The following is a 25,285-nucleotide window of genomic DNA, read 5'->3' as shown; positions in this document are numbered from 1 at the left end:
TGTGTTGTGAGTTACTCGAAAAAGGGATGAACACTGTCAGACAAAACTGTAGGATTGGCACTATGGTTCTTGGTTAAAAAAAAGGGGACCTGCATTAAATTGAAAACTAGACTGGCTTGGCTACAGCCTTACCACACATGCCAAGATTGCCCGTCATGAACATGTTTACTTTTTACTTCGATGGCACATATCATCCCAGAGTCAAAGAGCACATCAAGATATGGCATAGTTCTTATTTCAATTTCAAAATGCATCCATTGAAATGAACCAAAAACAAATATGTAGTTGTTTAGGTGTTGGATAGTTTCACTCCATTATGAATTGTGCGGGCCTCGTTCTTTGAATGCCGTAAGTTAAACCTTATGTGTTAAAAGGTAAAAAGCTTCTTTGACTTTTTGTCTTATGAATACATTGTAAACAAATCTAGTCGCTCTTTACTAACAAAGTCAGTATTGTTCTGTTACTCTGTGGCTCACACTCTTCTTTAGCTGACGAGTTAAACAGCTTTTAGTAGAATTATGCTGACAGTGTAGTCTTCTGAGATGCATTTGGATTCCAAACCCTGAATGATTCAATGGCATTGAAATCTCAGTTTTTTTTTTTATAGGTCAAAAGATAATACTTGATGTTCCAAACAAGAGTGGCTGTCATTCGAAAAAAAAAAAAAAAACAGTTTCTTTTTATTTTAAGTCAAACAGCGCCGCGCACTGGACAATCTTTGGGACAAAGTCCATTCAAGCTGTTTTTAATTCTGTGGCATCATTTCTTTAGTAGATATTTATTTATTGCCTTGTTTACCAAATCTTTTTTTCTAATTCTGAACGCATCATCGTATCTCTGTTCGTATGGCATACTGTTATGATAATAAACTATTTAAAGAAATCAGAAGATACATTTGATTGATTTATCTTTTATTCGCATGTACCATAAATAAAGACCGCATCCGTGTATGTGCAAATATAAAGTATGGCTTATGCAGAGGTTCAAGTTTATTCAACAAACATTTTAATCGGTAAAGACAGGCCTAATTTATCTGTCAATGCTCGTTAAGTATTTCATTAAAAGTTTTAGTTTGTGCATTTATAGGTTAGCCTACGCACTAGACTTTCTTATTAAAACGTGTTGCTTCGGCAATTTAAACCTTTTCAAGTGTTAAAGAGTTTAGCTCCACCGCTTTGCTGTCAGGCCCCTTCTCTGATTTGAAGTGACGTCACATGAGAAGTTTACATTAACATCCCAGGAGCAGAACGAGTTAAACACGCAGCCGCATTTCGGTCCAGCCGCAGGACGTGTCGAGCTACGGCTCACTGTTAGGAAAAACACCTTTAACTTTTTTAATTACATCGATAACGATGTAACTTAAAAGAACGTGTTACTAGTCGGAGCCAGCTTAGTTGGCAATCTCTAAGGAAGAGAAAAGTTCCAACGTTACAGCCTGTTATTTTGTCCTGTTTTGCCTTGAAGAAAAATGGATTTAAAAGTGGCTACTTGGATTGTATGTTTACTTTCCCTCGGGGTTCATGCACCGCTTGCCTCTGGTAAGTTGTTGCATTTAGATGCATTTGTTGTTGTCTTGAAAAGCATGACTATTGGGACTAGTACCCGATGCCACCGAAAGGAAGCCTGTCTCCTCAACCGCTTGCTTCTCTATCAATAAATCCACTACGGTCTTATCGTGTATCAGCTGCTTCTGCCGTGCCGTGCTTTGGCGGTGTTTAGACTGCCACATGCTCAGCTCTTAAAAGTGCTGATGTTTTCTGTTATATTATGTTGTTTCTTTCCCGTCGTTTCTAAGGGAAATGATTTAGCCTACAAACGGTGCAGCGAAGGCAAACTACAACACAATATTATTGTTGTTATGGGTAAGACGGAAAACCAGCTGTTATCAATTATGCTAATCATAAAACCTGGAACCTGGAACTTTCATGGGACTAGTGAGCGAGGTGAATTAACTTTCAACGATGCCCTGCAAGTCAACTTTAAGCTAAATTGTGGAAGAAATAAAACACTGTTTAATTAGCCTTAAGTGACTTAAATTGTGTCCTTCAGGCAAATTGTTCTAAGGAACTCAAAGCAAAATAATGTGACTGAAAATGTATTGAGAGACAGCCCTCGGCTCACCATTCCGCCTGGCTTTTGAAGAGTGAACGTTTTGGTAGCCGTTTTGCCATGCTGCCCGTCAGCAGGTGGATGTCAACCGAACCCTGGGAAGTAGCGGCTCCCTGCATAGTAAGCCATGTGTTGGCCCTTTCTCTCCCAGCCTTCTCTAAAACGTTAAGAACTGAACATAACATATTTCTCTCGCATCTCAATCATTTTCACAATATGTGGCTGTGTCTACATTTTAATGATGTTTGGATTGTTGTACTGGAGGCCTGTTAGTCCAAGTTAATAGTTTGGGGTGGTGAGCTCATTCAAAGACTAGATAGGATAGGATGGGAATAAGGTAGTTGCTAAAATGTTCATAAAAATGAGATGTGTAGCCGTGCCGAGTGACTATCCTACACCAGTGGGGCCTCTTATAACTGCTGGTAAGGAGAGAGTACATGAAGGATGAAAAAGTTTCTCACTTATTGATTGGTATCTTATTGATTGGTGTGATTGAGTGGTAGGTTGCTAGGGTGCTCTTGAGGCGATGTCCAGATCCCACTCCCCTTGAAGGCAACCCTTCCCCGTTCATTATCTGCCATAGTTATCACTGATACTGCAACAATAGAGAGAGAGATAGTACTGAGTCAAAGAAAGCTTCCTGACCTATTAGGTCTCAGGACTCGTCTGATACTGCATCAATAGAGAGAGAGATAGTCCTGAATCAGAGAAACCTTCCTGACCTATTATGTCTCAGGACTCGTCTGATACTGCATCAATAGAGAGAGAGAAAGTCCTGAATCAGAGAAACCTTCCTGACCTATTATGTCTCAGGACTCGTCTGATACTGCATCAATAGAGAGAGAGATAGTCCTGAATCAGAGAAACCTCTCTGACCTGTTGGGTCTCAGGACTGTTCTGATGAGGGCCTGAATGAGACGAGAAATAGATAGAACCTGGTATTACGATGTCTTCACACAATGCTTATGTACAGGAAAAGAGAAATTTATGAGGTAACTGTGGACCGCGGCATCTTATTTCAGAAGGGCAAGTTTTTGTTTTGCTGAATTTCGTTCAATCCAAATATGTAATTTTATACAACTTCTATGGAGTCCCAACACTTCTTGGCTGGGGTAAGGCAGTGTCACTGAACATAAATCAGTGAAAGAAGTGTTCTCTCAATCTCTAGCTCAATTGGCCAGTTATGCACTGATTGTAACCCTCTTGGCTTAAAGCTCTGTTAAGGCTGGCAAGGGACGGCAATATTTCCAGGCGTATCGGCATGCATCCTTTGATAACAGAATTCCGGCATAAGAATTGCAGGAATTTCCTCCCAGTCCCAGTTGGGTAAGCTTTAGGAAGCCTTTCAAGAACTCCCAGAGGAATGTCAGTCCGTGACTCACACTCTGCCACCTGTGGTCGAAAGTGGAAGTCTTTTGTAAATAAACATATCTACAATAGAGAATTTCTTTTAGGCTTTGCATCTGTAAGAAAGGTACTGTTTTGTTGTTGTTGTTGTTTTTTTGCAGTGCTTTAGCTTATGTAGAAGGGTCATCAGAACAAGTTTATCCATTCAGTAACCTAGAGGTAGTTTATGCTGGGTCACTAGTGCATGACTGTGGGGTTCCCGGTTTCATTCTCTGTGCAGTCTATATGCAAGTTGAAATTTAGAATTTGTGTTGTAATGAATTCTCAAAATATGTGAGTATAATCTGAGCACCGCACCGCGGCGGACTCAAACTCGCAGCCTTGGGCCTGGGGGTGGCAGGCTCAACCCCACCGTGGCTACTGATGCATCAGTTTATGAAACGGCTCATGCTTTTGAGGTTATGAGAGGAACTCATGCCCACTTCTTCCCAAACAGCCCTCTATGACGCCAGCCTGTTCTCCTCACACCCTGGGCGCCCCGCACACCTGGACCGACAGCCACGCTCCCCGAGGCCCGGGCCCAGCACAGGCCCGGAGCCCCTCATCGCCCAGGAGCCCCTCATCGTCCCGGCCCGAGCTGCTCACGTCCGCCTGAGCCCAGAGGAGATCAGGAAGCTGCGTTTCAAACCCACGCTGGGCTCCATCAACCTCTCCGAGGGCATGGACGTGAAGTTGAACTGCTCCATCGACGTCAGCGACTCCGTCAAGCAAGACCTGGCCATCCTGTGGATGAAGGATGGTCTGGAGATGCATGGCAGCATCCAAACGGACCTCTTCAGCGGGGGCAGGGTTAGCCTGCTTTCTACACTGAGGTAAGAACTTCAAAGCAGTTCACCCCAGCAGTCCACCACTGCTTTCCCCACAGGTCCAATGCAGATTGAAAGTCCCAGAAATGTCTAGAACCTTTGCTTGGTCAAGACAATAAGGTCAGCAGATGTTCCTGGAAGACTTTATATGTGATTATTTCTGAACATATGTGAACCCTGGTGTTTTCACTCATATGAAGGAGGCTTGCCAAAGTGGATGACATAACATTAATAAATACTTTATCTATAGTTGAGTGGTAGACCTAATGACGCCATGACTCGTTGGACTCTTAGTTGTCCAGGTCAGTGACTGTGGTCCCACTTTACCATGGTGTGGTTTTTGTTGAGTATTTCTCCGTGTTTTTGTCTTCAGCATCTCACACGTGCAGCGCGCTGATGCGGGGGAGTACCGCTGCCGGCTGAGTGTCAGTAACACCTTGATTGAGTCAGACTCCATTAAAGTAGGGGTCGAAGGTGAGCTCATTCTATTCATTTTCTTTATCCTTTTGCTTATCTCCAATCTCAACACTGGCTTCCTGTCTCAAGAGTGAATCTACTGTGTTGTAGGAGGAAAATCTCTTTTTCGTTAATTTAGTTTTAAATTCAGAACGATCAAATAAACCATTTTTGGACAGAAATGCTTTGTTATTATGTGTGTCTCTGCCGGTCTCACTAAGCTCATTTTTGATTCCATCAGGCTTGCCAACATTCACGAAACAGCCCAGCGATGTGAACGTGATGAGGAATACCCCTTTCGACCTGACCTGTGAAGCTGTGGGTCCTCCCTACCCTGTCACTATCGTGTGGTACCACCATGGAGTCCGGAACATCTCCGAACTCTCTCCCAGTACCATCCGCATCACGGGTAAGGCTGCCAACATCTGCCTCACTCCTCATTTCCTTCGTAATTCAGTTTGCCGCTCTGAAGTCCCCTACTGTACCAAATGTCTTAATCTGTTGCTGCTCCCATGTCAACACAGGGTTTCATTCTGTAATTTCATTTCCACTTTGGCAAAGGTTCAAGCTTAAAAAAAAAAAAAAAAAAAAAGATGCAACTGAAAGCACAAATGGCTGAAATTCCCCTGGTGTGTTTACCGTTTAATGGTTCCCTTATTGAGTGCCATATCAGGTACCAGTGTGTGAGCGTCCTGCATCCCTAGTTGCGGTGGTCTTGCTGAGGTCAACAGGATGGGCAGAAGTGTGGGATTTGGGTATCGTTTGCTTTAGTTGGACAGGTTTGGCTGATTTACATTGGTTGTTGGTGTTGGCCGAAACAGAGGAGGGATTGTTTGCTTGCATCTTTATGTGTCCAGGAGATTGAGGAAAGATATGTTGAATAATGGAATACGAGGTCGATGACCGTTGATTGAAAGCTTAAAATCCAACAAAAGATAGAACCAGACAGACAACTCTTTGTCTCTGATGGATCTGAATCCGATTCGGGCAACCCAGTCCTCATTACCCCAGTGTGATCTGAATAGCAGAGTGGTTCTGTCTCTCAGGTAAATGTTAGCAAGACGATGGGAGAGGGAGAGTGAGAGTACAGCTTCATCAGCAGCCCTCTGTTGTGGGGGTAGGGTGTTCAGAAGGCTGGTTTTCATGCCTGACATTTTCTCTTTTCTGACTCCGAAGTACAGTGAGTACTGCTCAGTGCGAATGTTGTTTCTGTAGAAAGTCAGAGAAAGTGACAAAGTGACATTCCTATTCTTATTGCATCCGTTAGCAATATTATGACCATAACTTTGCTCTTCTTTTGGTTTGTATGCTTGAATGTATAAAAGGAATTATTTTTCTGTCATACAATGTAACATGTTTGATGCATTTTGGACAAATTCCTGTCGGTAGTAAAAAGTCTGTGTCACCTGGTGCATTCGAAGAATTCAGCCCTTGCTTGCAGCAGACCTTAGTCTTAGGGGTTCAGCCCTGTTGCAGGAACCCTAGTCCTAGAGGTTGAGCACTGTGGCAGGTTGAGGAACCCTAGTCCTAGAGGTTGAGCACTGTGGCAGGTTGAGGAACCCTAGTCCTAGGGGTTGAGCACTGTGGCAGGTTGAGGAACCCTAGTCCTAGGGGTTGAGCACTGTGGCAGGCTGCAGGAACCCTAGTCCTAGGGGTTGAGCACTGTGGCAGGCTGCAGGAACCCTAGTCCTAGGGGGTTGAGCACTGTGGCAGGTTGAGGAACCCTAGTCCTAGGGGGTTGAGCACTGTGGCAGGTTGAGGAACCCTAGTCCTAGGGGGTTGAGCACTGTGGCAGGTTGAGGAACCCTAGTCCTAGGGGTTGAACACTGTGGCAGGCTGCAGTGAAAGGTCACGGCTTTGCTTTGGCAGTGCATGTGGAGTGGTTGGTGTCAGGGGTGGACGCGCTATTGTGTGGACAAAGGCCTCATTCATGGGCCGGCCCACCACTTCATGGGGAGAGGCAGCGACAGGGGGGTAGTACTCAGTTTCACAGTAGGGCCAGCCTGGGTGCTCTCTCTCTCTCTCTCTCTCTTTCTCTTTCTCTCTCTCTCTGTCTCTCTCTCTCTCTCTGTCTCTCTCTCTCTCTCTCTCTCTCTGTCTCTCTGTCTCTATCTCTCTGTCTCTCTCTCTCTGTCTCTCTGTCTCTCTCTGTCTCTCTCTGTCTCTCTCTCTCTCTCTCTCTCCGGAGTCTCTCTCTCTCTCTCTCTCTCTCTCTCTCTCTCGGACTGAGGATCAGCTAGCTTAGATGGCTGCCTTACCCACTGTGTACCCACACAAATTCCAGCACACTGGGAGACTGTTTTTTTGGCCAATACCACTGCAGACTCATATTTATATTACATTGACTCGTGAGAGTGTATATATCAACGCTGTCCTGGATCACATCAACAAGTGTGTGGACAGACAAGAACAAATGGAAGCTTCCTCAGCCAATCAGAAACCCTGGATGAACAGAGAGGTTTGCCCCCTGCTGAAAGCCAGACACGCAGCCTTCTGGTCTGGAGACAGGGAGGCTTACACACCGCTCACACGTACGCGTCACACGTACGCGTTGGAATGCGTTGATGCGTCAGGGTTAACGGATCCCCTTTCACTTTGAATGGGGTGACGTCATCCTTTGCCGAACTGAACGGAGCCACAATTGAATTCGGCAAATGATGACGACAACGCGTACGTGTGACCGTCGTGTTACAGTTCAGCCAGGACCGACCTGAGAAGGGGAATCCCCCAGACTAAGCGCACATCCAAACAGAGGATCGAAGAGCTCTTCAACTCCAAGGACCCCCAGACCATCAAAGACTTCAAACCACCCGGTTCTATGTACCAGGATTGTCATGGACATTTTTAATCTGTCCCTGGCCCAGGCAGTTGTCCCCACAAGCTTCAGGACCGCCACCATCATGCCACTGTCACAGCGCTCCACAGCTGTGACCCTGAAAGATGTCTGCCCCAGTTGCACTCTATCATTGCAAAGTGCTTTGATAGACTGGTTCTACTATAATTTAATATTATACACTATTATACTTGTCTGCCCGCTACCTCAGTTTACCTATCAGTTTGCCTACTGCACCAACAACTCAACAGAGGACGCCATCTCCACGGCAGTCTGTTCTGCCTTGGCCCACCTGGACAGTCCCAACTCCTCCAGCAGAATGCTGTTCACTGACTTCAGCTCAGCATTCAACGCTGTGTTCTACTCCAAGTTGCTTAGCCAGTTTGGTATTAGGACACCCCTCTGCAATTGTACTTTGGACTTTCTGACTAACTGACCCCAATCTGTTAAAGTCTGTTAAACCCCCCTCCTCCTCCACGTTCACCCTGAACACTGGCATGGCACAAGGCTGTGTGCTGAGCCCTCTCCTGTCCTCCCTCTTCCCCCACTCCTGTTCTCCCTCTTCCCTGTCTCCTGTCCTCCCTCTTCCCCCTCTCCTCTACTCCCTCTTCCCCTCTCCTCTACTCCCTCTTCCCCCTCTCCTCTACTCCCTCTTCCCCCTCTTCTCTCCTCCCTCTTCCCCCATCCTGTCCTCCCTCTCCCCCCTCTCCTCTACTCCCTCTTCCCCCTCTTCTCTCCTCCCTCTTCCCCCATCCTGTCCTCCCTCTCCCCCCTCTCCTCTACTCCCTCTTCCCCCTCTTCTGTCCTTCCTCTTCCCCCTCTCCTCTACTCCCTCTTCCCCTCTTCCCCCTCTCCTTTCCTCCCTCTTCCCCCTCTCCTCTTCTCCCTCTCCTTTACTCCCTCTTTCCCTCGACTGCGTTCCCATCCATGGTTCTCACACCATAATCATGTTTTCAGACGGATACACTGTCAATAACACTGCACCTTACCTGCACTTATCTGTGAAACATACAGTACTTCTGCCCTTTTGGTTAGACGCTAACTGCTAACTGCAGACCATACAGCACCTACTCAGGAGTCCATGTGGCACCTACTAGGAGTCCATACAGCACTGAAATTCTTCCATACTGTTTTGAAATTCTGACATATCTACACTGTGCTAACAAAGATAAAAGGGGGAAATGTGTTTGCACAATAACTCCCTGATCTATGTAATAATAACATAATAACTCCACCCTTGGTGGACAGTGTGGAGTTAGGAATGTATCAGACGTTCCCAATGTTTCTGTTTCCGTAACATCTGCCCGAGAGAGGAGAGAGAGATGAAATAGAAGAACAATACAGAACAATCCCAGAAAGCACAGAAACTGCTTCTGTGAGCATTTCTTGTTTATGTGGGAGATATTCATTTCCTCTGAAAGTTTTTTTTTTGTGTTTTTAACCCTCGGAGTGGGGGATTTACTGTGTGTGTGTGTGTCTGTGTGTGTGTCTGTGTGTGTGTGTCTTTGTGTGTGTCTGTGTGTGTCTGTGTGTCTGTGTGTCTGTGTGTCTGAGTGTCTGTATGTTTGTGTGTTTTCACCCTCTTGTTATGTACTGTATGGTCAGTGGGAATTGGCCCCAGTAACCACCCTGACTACGAGCTCCTCTCTGCTGGGATGTTGCTGAACCTTGACCCACTGTCCTAACCCTCCACACCCACACACACACACACACACACACACTGTCCTAACACTCCTACAGACAGACACACACACACACTGTCCTAACCCTCCATACAGAAACGCCTCTTATGTCATCATATGAAGCTCAGGCCGCTAGCCTACCCCTCCATTCAGAAAGGGCCTCTTATGTAATCATATGAGGCTCAGGCCGTTAGCTTCTGTGTGATGAAGGTGAGGGTCTAGCCATACGCACACATGAAATCCAACCCCAATCTTACTCCGTTTGTTTTATATTACAAGAGATTGGCTTATGGCTTCTCTGTGTATGTGGTTTGTTATGACCTTGAAGTGTGTGTGTGTGTGTGTGTGTGTGTGTGTGTGTGTGTGTGTGTGTGTCTGTGTGTGTCTGTGTGTGTGTGTGTGTGTGAGTTAGCTGCTCATGTTGTTTACTCATGTTGTTTACTTGAATGTACTCTCTCTCTCTCGGTCATCTCTTGTGGGAGTAATTCAGTTGTCTGCCTCCTGCTCACACTGGATAGCCCCCCTCTGCCCTTTCACACAAATGTCCAACCCAAATAGAATCCATTTGACCCGTGTCATTAAATCCTGTTTTTTTTTCAGGGAAACCGTATGACACAACACCTAAAGACAATAAACTTCAACTTTGAATAGAGTTGTTGTTGATGTTAGACTGTGGTGTTTACAGATAGGTTGCTTTGCAAGTAGTTTGTAGACGCCATGTCAGCCCAGATCTTTGAACTGGTCTTCAGATACACAGAGAAACTGTGTGGACAGCGACTCAGCATGAGAGGCAGTATGTTTTGTTTTGTTGAAAATGGCCTCAGCTAAAGTTTTGAATGAAGTGAAAGTTGAGTAGGAAGGAAAGTGAATGCCCTTTTTGTTGCACTTTTGTCCCTTTTTCTTTTCAGGGTGAGTCTTATACGGGCTTAATGGGTTGGAAGCTGAGTAGGGCCTGGAAATCAGGCCTGTTGTTTTTTTCCACGCTTTATGCGTGCGTGCGTGCGTGCGTGCGTGCGTGCGTGCGTGCGTGCGTGCGTGTGTGTGGCTGCGCTGGTGTGTGTGTGTGTGTGTGGCTGCGCTGGTGTGTGTGTGCACTCGCCGGCAAGGCACACATCTGAAATAGCTCCCTGAGAGTTAAACACTAGGAGCGTGCTCACTTTCTAAAGCCAGTGGTTCTTGCTTGGGGAATGTTTGTTTTTCTGGAAGCGTTTAATTTTTCTCTGGCACTCCTTATACAGTGTGTGTGTGTGTGTGTGTGTGTGTGTGTGTGTGTGTGTGTGTGTGTGTGTGTGTGTGTGTGTGTGTGTGTGTGTGTGTGTGTGTGTGTGTGTGTGTGTGTGTGTGTGTGTGTGTGTGTGTGTGTGTGTGTGTGTGTGTGTGTGTGTGTGTGTGTGTGTGTGTGTGTGTGTGTGTGTAGCTTTCTGCCTGCTGGCTGTGTTTGGTGTAGTTAAAATGCATTCATGCTGTGGCTGGGACTGCCAGGGTCACTGATCTTGGAAAGGCTCATCTTACTGTGTAGGATGTGTGTGTGTGTGTTTCGGGCTTTTTCCAGTAAGCGCCCTGTATGATCAGAAAGTTGGTCAAACTACCGCAGTTGCTTATTTCAAGATCCAGGCAGTTAACATTTTTTTGTAAAAAAAACGTATATTCCTTATTTGGAAGTGACTCTGCCTCCTCGCTGTGCTCTATGCTGTGCTCAACTGGACTCGTTTGACATGAAGATGTGTGCACAAGCACCACCATTACAACAACAACAACAACAACAACAACAAATAGCTTCCTGTCAGGTTCACTCGTCTCGGCGTCAGAAGAAGCGTGCCCTTTGTGGAGAGAGGGAGCGCGTCGAGCACGGGCGGGAGTGGAAAAAAGAAAATGAAACCACACAAAAGGGATATTATTGGGCTCTGCCATGTGCCAGGGGACTGGTGTGGTGGAGCCGGCTGTGTTGACGTGTGGCTCATGGGGGGGTTGGCGGGGAAAAGGGGTAAAGGGGTGGCCTTCTGGAGGAAGCGGGGGGGGGAGTACTGGAGAGCCACTGAAAGACTGCTACTGTGTGGCGGGGTGAACGGCAGTCGCTGTATTGACTTCATATCTTTGCTCCATCCATCCAGCCGTAAAACTGTGTTTTCTTAGGTTTGTGTATCAGTGCCTTGACCAGTAGGCCATTAGTTTCAACCCCAAGATTGTTAACCTCGCATTTAATACTGATGTGCACAGCCGGACCAAGTGTTGCCACTTCCTGTGTTCCTTTTGAGATGAGTCACCAGGACAGGCAGACAAGACAAGCCACTGAACCTCTGCTGACATGTTTCTTCTTCCTCTTTTGTGCATATAGAAACAATGTTGGTCATCTGGCCTCAAAGTGGATATGTATGTTAAGTCTGTTAAGTCTATCATGTTAAATGGAGTCTGACCTGTTTGATAATGGCTTGTTTGTGATGGTTTTTGTGTTTTGCTGCCACTAGAATGAATGCCTCAGTAAAGGCCAACGGTATTGATGTTTAATCAGTTAAGGCCAACGGTATTGATGATTTATCAGTTTAGGCCAACGGTATTGATGATTTATCAGTTAAGGCCAACGGTACTGATGTTTAATCGGTTAAGGCCAAGGGTATTGATGTTTTATCGGTTTATTTTGCAGGTGTAGACAAGCCCACTCAATACAGCTGTGAAGCGTATAACTCAAGAGGTCTTGCCTTGTCCAGAGAGGCACACATTAACATCAAAGGTAAAATGGACCTCTCTACTCACGTGTTACTACTGGGTGAAACGTGAACTACTTATAACCTCTGAACAGTGGCTTTAGAAGGCACATTTCATTCATATTTAATATTTGAACGTGACCTAACATAATGTAATGTGTTTTTCATTCATGTTTAATATTGGAACATGACCTTAAGTAACCTAATGTGTTCTCTCTAACCTCCAAGGTCTCCCAGAGCGCATCACGGGCCTGGCTGTGACGGAGCAGAGCTCCAATAGGCTAACCCTGAGCTGGACGCCGGGGCACGATGGCTTCTCTCCTCTCTCCCACTGTTCTATTACGGTAAAGCCACAGACATGTCTCCCCTCTCTCACTGTTCTATTACGGTAAAGCCACAGACATGTCTCTCCTCTCTCCCACTGTTCCATTACGGTAAAGCCACAGACATGTCTCCCCTCTCTCACTGTTCTATTACGGTAAAGCCACAGACATGTCTCCCCTCTCTCACTGTTCCCTCACGGTAAAGCCACAGACATGTCTCCCCTCTCTCACTGTTCTATTACGGTAAAGACACAGACATGCCTGCTCTCAAGGGCTCCATTGCGAGTTACACGCCCCTCTCTCTCCCACTGTTCCATTACGGTAAAGCCACAGACATGTCTCCCCTCTCTCCCACTGTTCCATTACGGTAAAGCCACAGACATGTCTGCTCTCAAGGGCTCCATTGCGAGTTACATGTTCTCTTCTGTGTGACCACTGTGAAATGAAGATTCAAATTGGTCGAGTCATCAGTTGAAACCCCATTAAATACTATCAATCAAGTAAAAAGTTGATAAGCTTGATTATCTGATAATTATCTTCGCATATCTAAACTATTATTAATAGAACTTCCCTTTAGCACATGTTAAACCAATTATTCAAATGTGATTATTGAAGGATTATTATTATGCATGTCATGAGTTTAAGGGTAGGTTGTCATTACACATGGATATCTGGATAGTCAATTGACTAACTTCGGACTATGCCAGTTCTGAAAGCCCTAAAGTACCCTGAAGGTCTCCTAGTGATGTCTCCTCCTCTTGACCTTTGCCCCTGTCAGGTGCGTGAGCTCAGCAGAAAGGAGGGCAATCCCACACGATCGATCAGCGCCCACGTGCCCCCCTTCCATTACGACGTGATTGGCCTGAGGGCCATGACCCAGTACAACATGAGCGTGTCCTGCAGCAACGAGGTGGGCCACTCGCCGCCCAGCGCCTGGATCAAGACCAGGACTCCAGAGGGAGGTGTGTGTGCGCGTGCGCTTCCTTCACTGTTGGATCTCCTTACACAGCTTTCCCACATTCTATCTGCCTCTTAAGCATTTACCAACAGAGATCTGCACTGCAGAAATTAGTAGTGAGCTATCTAGTGAGGCATCAGTGAGCTATCTGGCGAGTTATCGAAGTAATGACTATCTATGCCAACTTGTGTTTACAGTTAGTACAGCATGCCCACATGGGGTATTACAGACACACAGAGATGAGGAGAGCTAAAAGAAATCAGTTGTGAACAGCATGCATGAGTGCATCATCATCATCTCTTGATTTCTGTGAAGATCAGAACCATCTGAAAAAGCCTCACAAATCAAACTGCAGAGGGGAAATGGCACAAACTACCAGGAGGTTCCCGTATGGAAATAATTAGTCATGTCCCTTCCTAGTCCGCTTTCCTCTGTCTCTGAAAGGCAGCAGGGGTGCTCCAGCGGCTGTGTGTTGTTCTTGTGGGGTGTGGCTGTTCAGGATTTCCTCCATATTCCTAGAGGCAGGGAAGTTATTTTTGGAGGTTGATTGTATGGTCAAGGCATGTTCCCTTGCTGTACACAGTGCAAGGCAGTGTTTTATCAGGGCTGTCAAACTGAGGGTGTAATATATATATATATATATATATATATATATATATATATATATATATATATATATATATATATAATATATAGACACACACACACACACTATATATAAAAAATTGGCTTTAGCATAGATTGGCAAATTTAAAAGCTGAGGTTTGAGCTAATTACTGTATGTTGAGTTAAATCTGCACGTTTAATCCCAGCAAGATACCATCGATGTTTGTGTGTGTGAAGTAACAAGCAGTTACGGTGGAGAAAATCAGTGTGTGTTTTACTCCAGCAGAATCTACTCTCTGCTGTGTAACTGGATGTGTTAGTTTGTCATCCCATCCTGTTTTTGACCTTGGCAGTGCCTTCAGAGCCTCCGCGTAACGTCTCTGTGATGCTCAACGAGTCGGTGATGGTCATCCGCTGGCTCCCGCCACCCACAGACAAGATCAATGGGGTCCTGAAGGGCTACGACGTCATCATCAAGCATGGCGTGAACAGCACACACATGAACAAGGTGAGTGGCGTATGGAAGTGTGTGTGTGTGTGTGTGTGTGTGTGTGTGTGTGTGTGTGTGTGTGTGTGTGTGTGTGTGTGTGTGTGTGTGTGTGTGTGTGTGTGTGTGTGTGTGTGTGTCTCATGTCTGTTTCGTTCTGAAATTACACAAGATGGACACCAAGATGGATTGCATGTCTTGAAAGTGTTGCACTTAAGTTCCCCAGTTTGTCAGACTTTCATTTGGGAGTAGCCGTAGACATGTAGCAAATTGGCTGCTCCATTTTAGGTCTATTATACTCCCAGCAAAAACGAGGGAGAAAGAGATTGCATTAAAAAAAACAGAGCTCACCTGGCTTTAACCTTAAGGAAGCTTCCGGAGAGGATCAAGCTCACCTGGCTTTAACCTTGAGGAAGCTTCCGGAGAGGATCAAGCTCACCTGGCTTTAACCTTGAGGAAGCTTGCGGAGAGGATCAAGTTAAAAGGGGTTTGGTCAGCTTCTCTACCTCTGAACTACAAGGGGAAAAAAAACAGTTTCATGTTCTCTTTTTGTGATAGGAAATTAAGGGGGGGTGGTTTCAGAATAACAAACTGTCTTGGTGTTGTTTGCTTTTTGGATGTTCTTCAGTTACTTCAAATTTGTTGTCAGCTGTTTATGTTGTTAGTATAAACGGTTTCAGATCATCTTAACAGTTTCACAGTAAATGGGGAATTTTCCTGTCATGCACAAGAAATGTTCCAACAGCATTTTCAAGCTATCTAGAAGGCTTTCATATGAAGGGTGTGTTAAGGCATGGTCACAGATCATCTGTCTTAGATCTGTTCATGGTTTTGCACAGACAATATCAATTATAATCCCTATAGCCATGAAGAAATAATTTACCTTTGAAATGTTCATATATTTCAGCTATAGTTTCATCATTTCAGATACTTTGGGCTGTTATATATCAAAAAGAAGTGGCCAGAAATGGCTGAAGTTGGTTTCAGCCATGTCTTGCATCTCTTTCAAAATGATATCAAGTCCTTTACATGACCAATAACAGCTAAAGGAGGTCTTTATAAACTATTATAAATCAAATGTTAAAGTTAAAGTGCAAGAGTTGACAGACAGTGGAAATGAAATTCAGTGCATCAGTGTAGTGTTTAGATATCTGTGCTGATGACTGGTGACTAATAAGAGGAAACCTGCGAGTATGAAAAGATGTCAGAGTCATAGTCCTGCCCTTTGTGTTGTATTGTGTTGTATTGTGTTGTGTTGTGTTGGGTTGGGTTGTGTTGTGTTGTGTTGTATTGTGTTGTGTTGTATTGGGTTGTATTGTGTCATAAATGCCAGTGCCGGAGTGCTGTCATGTGAGTTTCCTTTGTAGCGTCCCATGGCTGAGTACTCTGCTCCGTACAATGGTCAACTTCCTGCCAGTCCTGCTGACGTCGGCCTTACAGGAAACTGACCGACAGAAAAAAAAATATTGTTCTCTCATCGTCTGTCCAGCTTGTTTTCATTAGTCATCGTCCATTCTAAAGGACACTACAAAAGACTTCACACACACACACACAGATGCACACACACACACACACACACAGATGCACACACACACACACACACACACACACACACACACACACACACACACACACACACACACACACACACACACACACACACACACACACACACACACAGACACAGACACACACACACACACACACACACAGACACACACACGTATGCCCCCTATCCATTCCTACCAGTAATCTATAACAGTGATTCACACACAGCACCCCCTCAAAAGACAGCAGTGACTGGAAGTGTGTGAAACCACTGTGCCCCCCTCTCTCTGCCTGCAGTCACCTGTTTGGTTCCTTCATGAGCTCTGGCAGTGGATGTGAGTGGCCATGGTGTACCAGCTGCTCCTCTGTTCACCAGACACGGGCTCTTTTAACGCTGGCTTACAGTTTAAAGCTTTTGGAATGTTGTTTTTGTGGTTCAGCAGAAGTTTATATTACGTTATCTCAACGTCTTGCTTAAACGGAAATGATCACCAGGATTATGAAAACAATCATTCTAATCTTCCAGAGCAGGTGTTTTTGGTTCATATTTGTATTGTTACCCAGAGATGTTCTGCGTTGTCACGTTCCCGTGTCATGCCACTCAGCACAAGGACAGTGTGTCCGCAGGCATGAGGAACCCCAGATGTTAGCGTTACGCAATAGCACCCTTTATCTGTCACATGTTGTCCCCGAAGGGCCCTTCCCAGCAGCCCTCACGTAGCAGTATGGAGCAAAGCATGCTTCTTCCTCTTTCCTTTCCGTTTTCTTCCCCGACGGGTGACCTCTCCCATACTGCCTTGGTTAACCTGGAGCAGACTGTTCCGGATTTTTCTGAGATGCTCAGCTTTTTTTTTTGCCTGCATATCAACAAGGCTGTTGGTTAAACTCTTGACGATGTTGTGGTCAAAAAATAATGTCCCTCCTCATGTCCCGCTGTCATGCCTGAGATGACATTGCAGTTTAAGTGGCTGCCCTCAAATGCATTGTTTGCATTCCAGTCCGTTGCTGATGAATCAGTGGTCAGTGCGTGTGTCAGGCCTGTTTTAAACTTTCACTGAAATACTGATTTTTTTTTAAATTGTATCAGAAGGGTAAATGCATAGACTGTGGAGGGCTGCAAGGCTACGGTGTTAGAGTTACAGAAGTGGAACACACAGGTTCAGAAAGAAGTCTTGCTCTGCTCTTTTAGTTAACTATCTGAAACTATGCTCTTTAAGTTAACTACCTGAAATCTTAACTATCTTAACTAACTATCTAAATCTAACTATCTAAATCTATCTTAACTAACTGTCTAACTATTATTTGGATATTTCTTGAGATACTTTTAGGACGTACATGTAATGAAGGGAATCATTTGGCTCGTTATATTGACATGTATAAATGCAATATGACAAAGAGTGAGCATGAGCTGTAGATTGGGCATCTTTGCCTCATTTAGCTGTAGGCATGAGATCAGAGGCTCATGGTAGAGCTGTAGGCATGAGATCAGAGGCTCATGGTAGAGCTGTAGGCATGAGATCAGAGGCTCATGGTAGAGCTGTAGGCATGAGATCAGAGGCTCATGGTAGAGCTGTAGGCATGAGATCAGAGGCTCATGGTAGAGCTGTAGGCATGAGATCAGAGGCTCATGGTAGAGCTTTAGGCATGAGATCAGAGGCTCATGGTAGAGCTGTAGGCATGAGATCAGAGGCTCAGCACTAGAGCTTTAGGCATGAGATCAGAGGCTCATGGTAGAGCTGTAGGCATGAGATCAGAGGCTCATGGTAGAGCTGTAGGCATGAGATCAGAGGCTCATGGTAGAGCTGTAGGCATGAGATCAGAGGCTCAGCACTAGAGCTTTAGACATGAGATCAGAGGCTCAGCACTAGAAACCTGGGTTCAAATCCATCAAACAGGGATTTTTCGTGGTAAATATTCCGACTGGAGTTGGTAAAGTATATATGCCCACATCTTTTCCAATCAGAAATCATACAAAAGTTCCGGTCAAACAATATATTAAAATAGAACACATGGCAGGAGCTTTTATATTCTGAACCTGACCTTCTCTGGGTCTCTTCTAGATTAAACAACATGATTATGTGTAGTGAAAGTTTCAGTGGCATGATTTGATTATCTGTAGTGACATGGTTTCAGTGGCATGATTTGATTATCTGTAGTGACATGGTTTCAGTGGCATGATTTGATTATCTGTAGTGACATGGTTTCAGTGGCATGATTTGATTATCTGTAGTGACATGGTTTCAGTGGCATGACTGCACATTTAACTAATGTTCTCTTTCTTTTTGAATTCTAGATTTCTAGCACCACCACGGAGGCCACGTGGGTTCTATCTGCGTTCAACACGACCTACAGCATCCAGGTGGCCGCTCGCACCCAGGCAGGCAGCGGCGCCCTGAGCTCTCGCTTCTGGATCCGAGTCAACCACTCAGGTGCTCCTCTCCCTCTCCCCGCCACATGAACTTTGACCTTGCTTGGTCTAGGTGACGGCATGTGTATGAATGAAGCTACGTAACCAATGGAACCAGACTACGACTAGGCCATAGTATATACATAGACTAGGACTAGGCACTCATTTGAAAGCATTTAAACTAAATGATGTTGTCATTTTCTCGTGTGACCTTAAAAGAAAAGAGAAATAAAAGTGCTATTGTAAATTCTTGTCTCCATGAGTCATCTTTGTGTTGTTGGGCCTTTTCAGCCTCGGGCTTGACACCGTTTTCTCCCTTCGGGCCGGCCAAGCGCGGCTCTGACGCCGTCTACGTGGTGCTGGGGGTGGTGTGTGGCATCTGCCTGCTTCTCGTGGTTCTGTGGGCAGCCGTATGCACGCGCAGCAGACTCCTGGAGACGCGGCTGGGGTGAGCACACATGCATTGAGCACACGTGCGAGTGACTTTGTGCTAGCGTTGTACAGCTTCCTCTACTGGACCATCCTACCAGACATGCTATTAAAATGAGCAAGGAGAAACAGCTGGGTTTCCCTGAGGGAGGGGGCTGGAGCTGTGTGTTGGTGGGGGGGGGGGGGGATGAAATTACTCTGCGCATCCGGTTGCTTTGTCAATAAAAACAGTATGGTTTCCCCCTTCGTCGCGTGTAGACGTAGTAGCTGGCAGACCCCATGAATCTGTCATTATCCCACATTCACATTATTACCACACAACATGACCCCCTTCCTGTCAACCTCCTCTTAAATTCTGCCATGGAACTCAATCCTGCAGGTCGTGACTCATTCTCCCCAACCAGGATACTGATAAAAAGTGTGTCACGGTTTGTTGCTCTCAAACAAACAAAGTCGTACCTGTGACAAACAAAGTTATACCCAGTGGGGCCGAATCATCTACTCTTCCTGGCCTCTCATAGTAGTAAAGGTTCCTATCCTAATAATCTACTCTTCCTGGTCTCTCATAGTAGTAAAGGTTCCTATCCTAATAATCTACTGTTCCTGGTCTCATAGTAGTAAAGGTTCCTATCCTAATAATCTACTCTTCCTGGTGACTCATAGTAGAAAAGGTTCCTATCCTAATAATCTACTCTTCCTGGTCTCTCATAGTAGTAAAGGTTCCTATCCTAATAATCGACTGTTCCTGGTCTCTCATGGTAGTAAAGGTTCCTATCTTAAGGAATTTAGTTCTCATCTACTCCCTGCTGTAACTTTGCCTTTTTGTAATGGATGTTTTCAACGTGTGTGCGTGTGTGTGTGTGCGTGTGTGTGTGTGTTTGTGTGTCTCGTTGGCTCCCCCTACAGGCAGCTGTTCACCGATGGGGGGAAGCCTCAGCCCACAGTTCAGTACAGACCCCAGAGGTCTTACAACCGCTCAGCCATCGAGATCACGCGTATGTCAAAGCCTCTTACACGTATAGTGGTGTGGAATAGGACTGCTCGCATTTTTGTCAAATATTTGTGTTGAACTTTGCCTCCTATAATATTTTTAATGAGCATGCTTTCACTTTAATAGCATTAGATAGCATTGCTACTCTGTGTGCCGTGTGTGTGTGTGTGTGTGTGTGTGTGTGTGTGTGTGTGTGTGTGTGTGTGTGTGTGTGTGTGTGTGTGTGTGTGTGTGTGTGTGTGTGTGTGTGTGTGTGTGAGGGGCTGTAATGACTGTATTGTTGTGACCCCCTCCCCCACAGTAGCCAACCTGGGAGTGAGTGCAGAGCTTCAGGCCAAGCTGCAGGATGTGATGATTGTGAGGAGCCTGCTGTCCATAGGGAAGATCTTAGGAGAGGGTGAGTGTGCTGGGCTGGGGTTTTCACAGAGGGTAGTTAAGTCACATTCTTGACATGCCAAATAAAGCGTGGTGTTTAACGGCCCCCCGCCCCCTGCCCCCCCCCCCCTGACAGGAGAGTTTGGGTCGGTGGTCGAAGGCCATTTAAAGAAGCCAGATGGAACTTCTGAGAAAGTGGCAGTGAAGACCATGAAATGTAAGCTTGTTTGAAACACAGCACATACATTGTATTCACCCAAAGAAACAAATGATCCAGAACATCTTAAACAACATATTAACAAGATAAAATACTCAGTAAGTGTATTTAACAATCACTTCACCTAATGAGGTCAGAGAGTTGGCTCTGATTGGATGTTCTGTGTCTATAGTGGGCTCTGATTGGATGTTCTGTGTCTATAGTCGGCTCTGATTGGATGTTCTGTGTCTATAGTGGATAATTTCTCTCAGAGGGAGATCGAGGAGTTCTTAAATGAAGCTGCCTGCATGAAGGACTTCAACCATCCTAATGTCATTCGGCTATTGGGTAGGTGTCTCATAAGCCACACACACACACACACACACACACACACACACACAGACATACATACATTACTAACAAGCAGGAGGAACCAAATTAATAACATTGTTTAATATCAGAAAAGATACATATGTAAAGAGAAACCATTCATATCACAGAATTATGCACCACTTTTTGGAAACGTTGATACATTAAAAAAAGTGCATTATCCAAAGTTAAATATCAAATGTTGTCATGGTTGTTTTTTCAGGTGTGTGTTTGGAGGTGGGCTCTGGTCATTTCCCCAAACCCATGGTCGTTCTGCCCTTCATGAAGTATGGTGACCTCCACAGCTTTCTGCTTCTCTCTCGAATGGGGGAGAATCCACTGGTAACCCCAAAACTCTCATACTGCCCTTGCCCTTGTCCCCATGTAAACACTCACACAAATACTGTTACAATGACATGGCCAATCAGATCCCATCAGTAAGCATTCAAATGAGCTTGCTGTGAAGGCCTCTGTGTAATCTGACAAACAATATTATGGGCTGACGGATGATGGCGGATGCATTCTGTTTCCTTCAGTATCTGCCTACCCAGACCCTTGTCAAGTTTATGATTGACATCGCCTTGGGGATGGAGTACCTGAGCAGCCGGAACTTTCTGCACAGAGATCTTGCTGCGCGAAATTGCATGTAAGTGCCCTGGGTGAACTTTACCTAAAGCAACATATGTGAAGAAGATGATGTGATTCCTGATGATGTGTTTCTGCTGCACATGTGAAGTTAGCTAGCTGGGGGTATACAGCATTGAACACAGTGTGAAGGAGACGCATAGGCACTAGCTGGGGGTATACAGCATTGAACACAGTGTGAAGGAGACGCATAGGCACTAGCTGGGGGTATACAGCATTGAACACAGTGTGAAGGAGACGCATAGGCACTAGCTGGGGGTATACAGCATTGAACACAGTGTGAAGGAGACGCATAGGCACTAGCTGGGGGTATACAGCATTGAACACAGTGTGAAGGAGACGCATAGGCACTAGCTGGGGGTATACAGCATTGAACACAGTGTGAAGGAGACGCATAGGCACTAGCTGGGGGTATACAGCATTGAACACACTGTGAAGGAGACGCATAGGCACTAGCTGGAGGTATACAGCATTGAACACACTGTGAAGGACATGCATAGGCATATATCCTGATATATTCCTCTCGGTCTGAAGTCTGAAGAAGCCTTGTTTCTTGTTTGTTTCTGAAAGGCTTTTGTGATGGACTGAAGGTGTGCATGTTCTTATTGTGTTTCTGAAAGGCTTTTGTGATGGACTGCGTGTTCTTTTTTCACTTATTGTAAGGAGGAAGCTGCCAGGAAGGGCTCCGCCAGCTAAAGTGTGACATTCTGAAAACCTGTCTTTGGTTTCCTAGGCTACGCGATGACATGACGGTGTGTGTGGCAGACTTTGGCCTGTCAAAGAAGATCTATAGTGGTGACTATTACCGGCAAGGAAGGATAGCCAAGATGCCCGTGAAGTGGATTGCTGTGGAGAGTCTTGCAGACAGAGTCTTCACGGTGAAAAGCGATGTGGTGAGGATCACAGGACATTTGGCTATACCCTGAACTGCCGCTTACCAGGATCTAGTGCATGTGATTAAGGTTCACGTCATGTCACTGCACAAAGCACAGAAAGTACAGAGCACGAAAGTACCGTCCCTTGTGCCGATAGTTCCCCTTTACAACAAATATACTGTTCACGGTTCTCGAAGACACAGGAAATATGCGTACATTGTTCATCAGATACATATTTCTGTCTGATGGAAGATTTATATTCTTTTTTTTTTTTTTTCAAATACTGGCTGCATGAATTTTAATGCACTGGATTTTGGACATTTTCCATTTCCATTGTTATTTTCTTTAACCAGCATCTCTTGCTTCCCTATAGTGGGCCTTTGCCGTGACCATGTGGGAGATTGCAACACGCGGCATGACACCGTACCCTGGAGTCCAAAACCACGAGATCTACGACTACCTCCTGGATGGACACAGACTGAAGCAGCCTAATGACTGCTTAGATGAGCTGTGAGTATCATTCTTCTATCTAATAGTCCCTTCGTCAACCATTCATATTATAAAGATTGTTTTATCTAATAGTCTCTCCGTCAACCATTCATATTATAAAGATGCAGGGTAGCTGATATAAGGAGGTGCTACCCTACCTATCCTACATTTCTGCGTTTATATTTCAGATTCAGAAGAGTTGGAATTGTAAATGGAATGTTAATATATGCCATCCAGGTTTCCATATGATCAACAAATCCATTTAAATGATTTACATTTAAATTAACTCAATTTAAATTGAATTAAATGAGGGATGCCACAGAGAGAACTGTTCTCTCTCATCTCGTAAATAAAGAGGCATACAAACAGACTTGCACACACTTATCTTCTCATTAAACCTCACACACACGTTCACGCATACACTTATCTTCTCATTAAACCTCACACACACGTGCACACACACACACACTTATCTTGTCATTAAACCTCACACACACGTGCACACACACACACACACTTATCTTGTCATTAAACCTCACACACACGTGCACACACTTATCTTGTCATTAAAGCTCACACAGACGTGCACACACACACTTATCTTCTCATTAAACCTCACACACACGTGCACACACACATTTATCTTGTCATTAAACCTCACACACACGTGCACACACACACACACTTATCTTGTCATTAAACCTCACACACACGTGCACACACACACACACTTATCTTGTCATTAAACCTCACACACACGTGCACACACTTATCTTGTCATTAAAGCTCACACAGACGTGCACACACACACTTATCTTCTCATTAAACCTCACACACACGTGCACACACACATTTATCTTGTCATTAAACCTCACACAGACGTGCACAGACACACACACACTAATCTTGTCATTAAACCTCACACAGACGTGCACACACACACTTATCTTGTCGTTAAACCTCACACAGACGTGCACAGACACACACACACACACACACACACACACACACACACACACACACACACACACACACACACACACACACACACACACACACACACACTTATCTTGTAATTTACCCTCATGTGTATCTCCAGCTATGAGATCATGTACTGCTGCTGGCGGGCGGACCCTCTGGACCGGCCCGACTTCACCCAGGTGAGAGAGCTGCTGGAGAAGCTGGTGGACAAGCTCCCGGAGGTCTCCAGCCGGGAGAACCTCATCTACATCAACACCAGCTTCCCAGAGGAGGACGCAGCGGTATGGGGAGGTACAGCAGGTGGAGGTGCTGCTCAGCTCAAACTGGACCTTGATCCGGTCTCCTGCTCGTCACCAGCCTGCAGCCGCCAGACCATGGACACGTCTGTCGTCACCGCGGACATTCACGAGGGGGGTGAGGAGGAGGAAGCAGGGGATGAAGACGATCGCTATGTCATCGTCATCTCCACGGTAGACCCTTTGGTGAGCAGCGTGCCGTCTGCCGTAGACATGCCGCTCTTGTCCAGGGAGGGCAGGGAGCAGGCCCTCAGTGACTCTGCTTCTGAGAGAAGGACAGAACAAGCCTCAGATGATACCATGCGCTTACTCTGAAGTGATGAGTGAAATGATTGCAAAGGTCGCTTCCCATAATATCTGACAAGTTTGAAAACTATACGAAGGACGATCTATGAGTCCATTGGTTGCGTAAAGTGACAAAAGAAGTTTTGGTGATTCCTTTTTTTCATAGACAACTGTGAAGGCCTATTGCCAGTATTTTGTTATGACATCAGTGTTTTGAATGGTTTGAATGATTGCTTAATTCCATAGGCAATAATTATACCCACTATTGCAATGAAAGCTGCCTTCCTGTTCCATTCCTTTGGCTATATGTCAAGGGTGCTTTTCCCTGATCGTGGGTATCTTTTGTATCTATACTGAAATTGTGTTTATATGTGATGTACATGTGATCTTTGTGTATATATTGTATTTGTATATGATTGGTAAATAAGTCATGTTAAGATTCCTTTTCCCATGCTCTACTTTTATGAAGATTACATAAGTCGTTTTAAATGCTTAAAACACATGGACATAATTATATTATATAAAAATATAATAAACTGACCAAATATCAAGCAAGCCTATCCATGTGTAGGCTACCTCACAACTATGTGTACTGTTTTTTTTTTGATGGCTTGAATAGTTTTCTAAATCAAACATCATCTTAATGTAATGAGAAACCTATAAATAGTCTGGGATCACAATTGCTGATTCAGAAAACATTAGATAGGAACATAGAAAAATTATTCAATTTTATGACTGTTTTTAGTGAGTGTCTCTGCTCCAACACGCACCACGTCTTCAGATCTCAGGTGACATTTACGTCACTTACGTTCAGGTGAGTTGGCAGTGACCATTGAGTCAGAGAGCTAGCTTTATGACAGACAACATGGCTCCCTCTGTGCAGCGTTGTGTGATGGGCTGCAGAGGTCTGTTACAGAAGCCTTGGATGCTGTTTCTCTCAGGGATCTTTATAAGTTGTTGTGTGACTGACATTGCTGCAGCTCCGGAGACAGGACAATGGACAATAACCATTGTCAATGTAAGTGTTGTT

General features: G+C 45.1%; 1 protein-coding gene across 1 annotated transcript; it reads left to right on the top strand.

The window, feature by feature from the left end:
• Window positions 1-1,275: 1,275 nt before the first annotated feature.
• On the top strand, window positions 1,276-24,537 carry mertka (c-mer proto-oncogene tyrosine kinase a). Its single transcript, XM_080849428.1, has 19 exons — window positions 1,276-1,538; window positions 3,953-4,328; window positions 4,696-4,796; window positions 5,020-5,187; window positions 11,935-12,021; window positions 12,224-12,339; window positions 13,097-13,280; window positions 14,236-14,390; window positions 18,211-18,346; window positions 18,616-18,772; window positions 19,660-19,748; window positions 20,046-20,141; window positions 20,256-20,336; window positions 20,571-20,663; window positions 20,908-21,026; window positions 21,221-21,330; window positions 22,063-22,222; window positions 22,578-22,714; window positions 23,793-24,537. Exons 1-19 carry the CDS (start codon window positions 1,469-1,471, stop codon window positions 24,283-24,285), a joined length of 2,928 nt encoding a protein of 975 aa, XP_080705554.1. The 5' UTR covers window positions 1,276-1,468; the 3' UTR covers window positions 24,286-24,537.
• Window positions 24,538-25,285: the final 748 nt, after the last annotated feature.

The sequence above is a fragment of the Sprattus sprattus genome, assembly GCF_963457725.1.
Source record: "Sprattus sprattus genome assembly, chromosome: 12".
Classification (NCBI taxonomy): Eukaryota; Metazoa; Chordata; class Actinopteri; order Clupeiformes; family Clupeidae; genus Sprattus; species Sprattus sprattus.
Note: the sequence above shows the minus strand (reverse complement) of the source record. Positions and strands in the feature narration are given on the sequence as shown.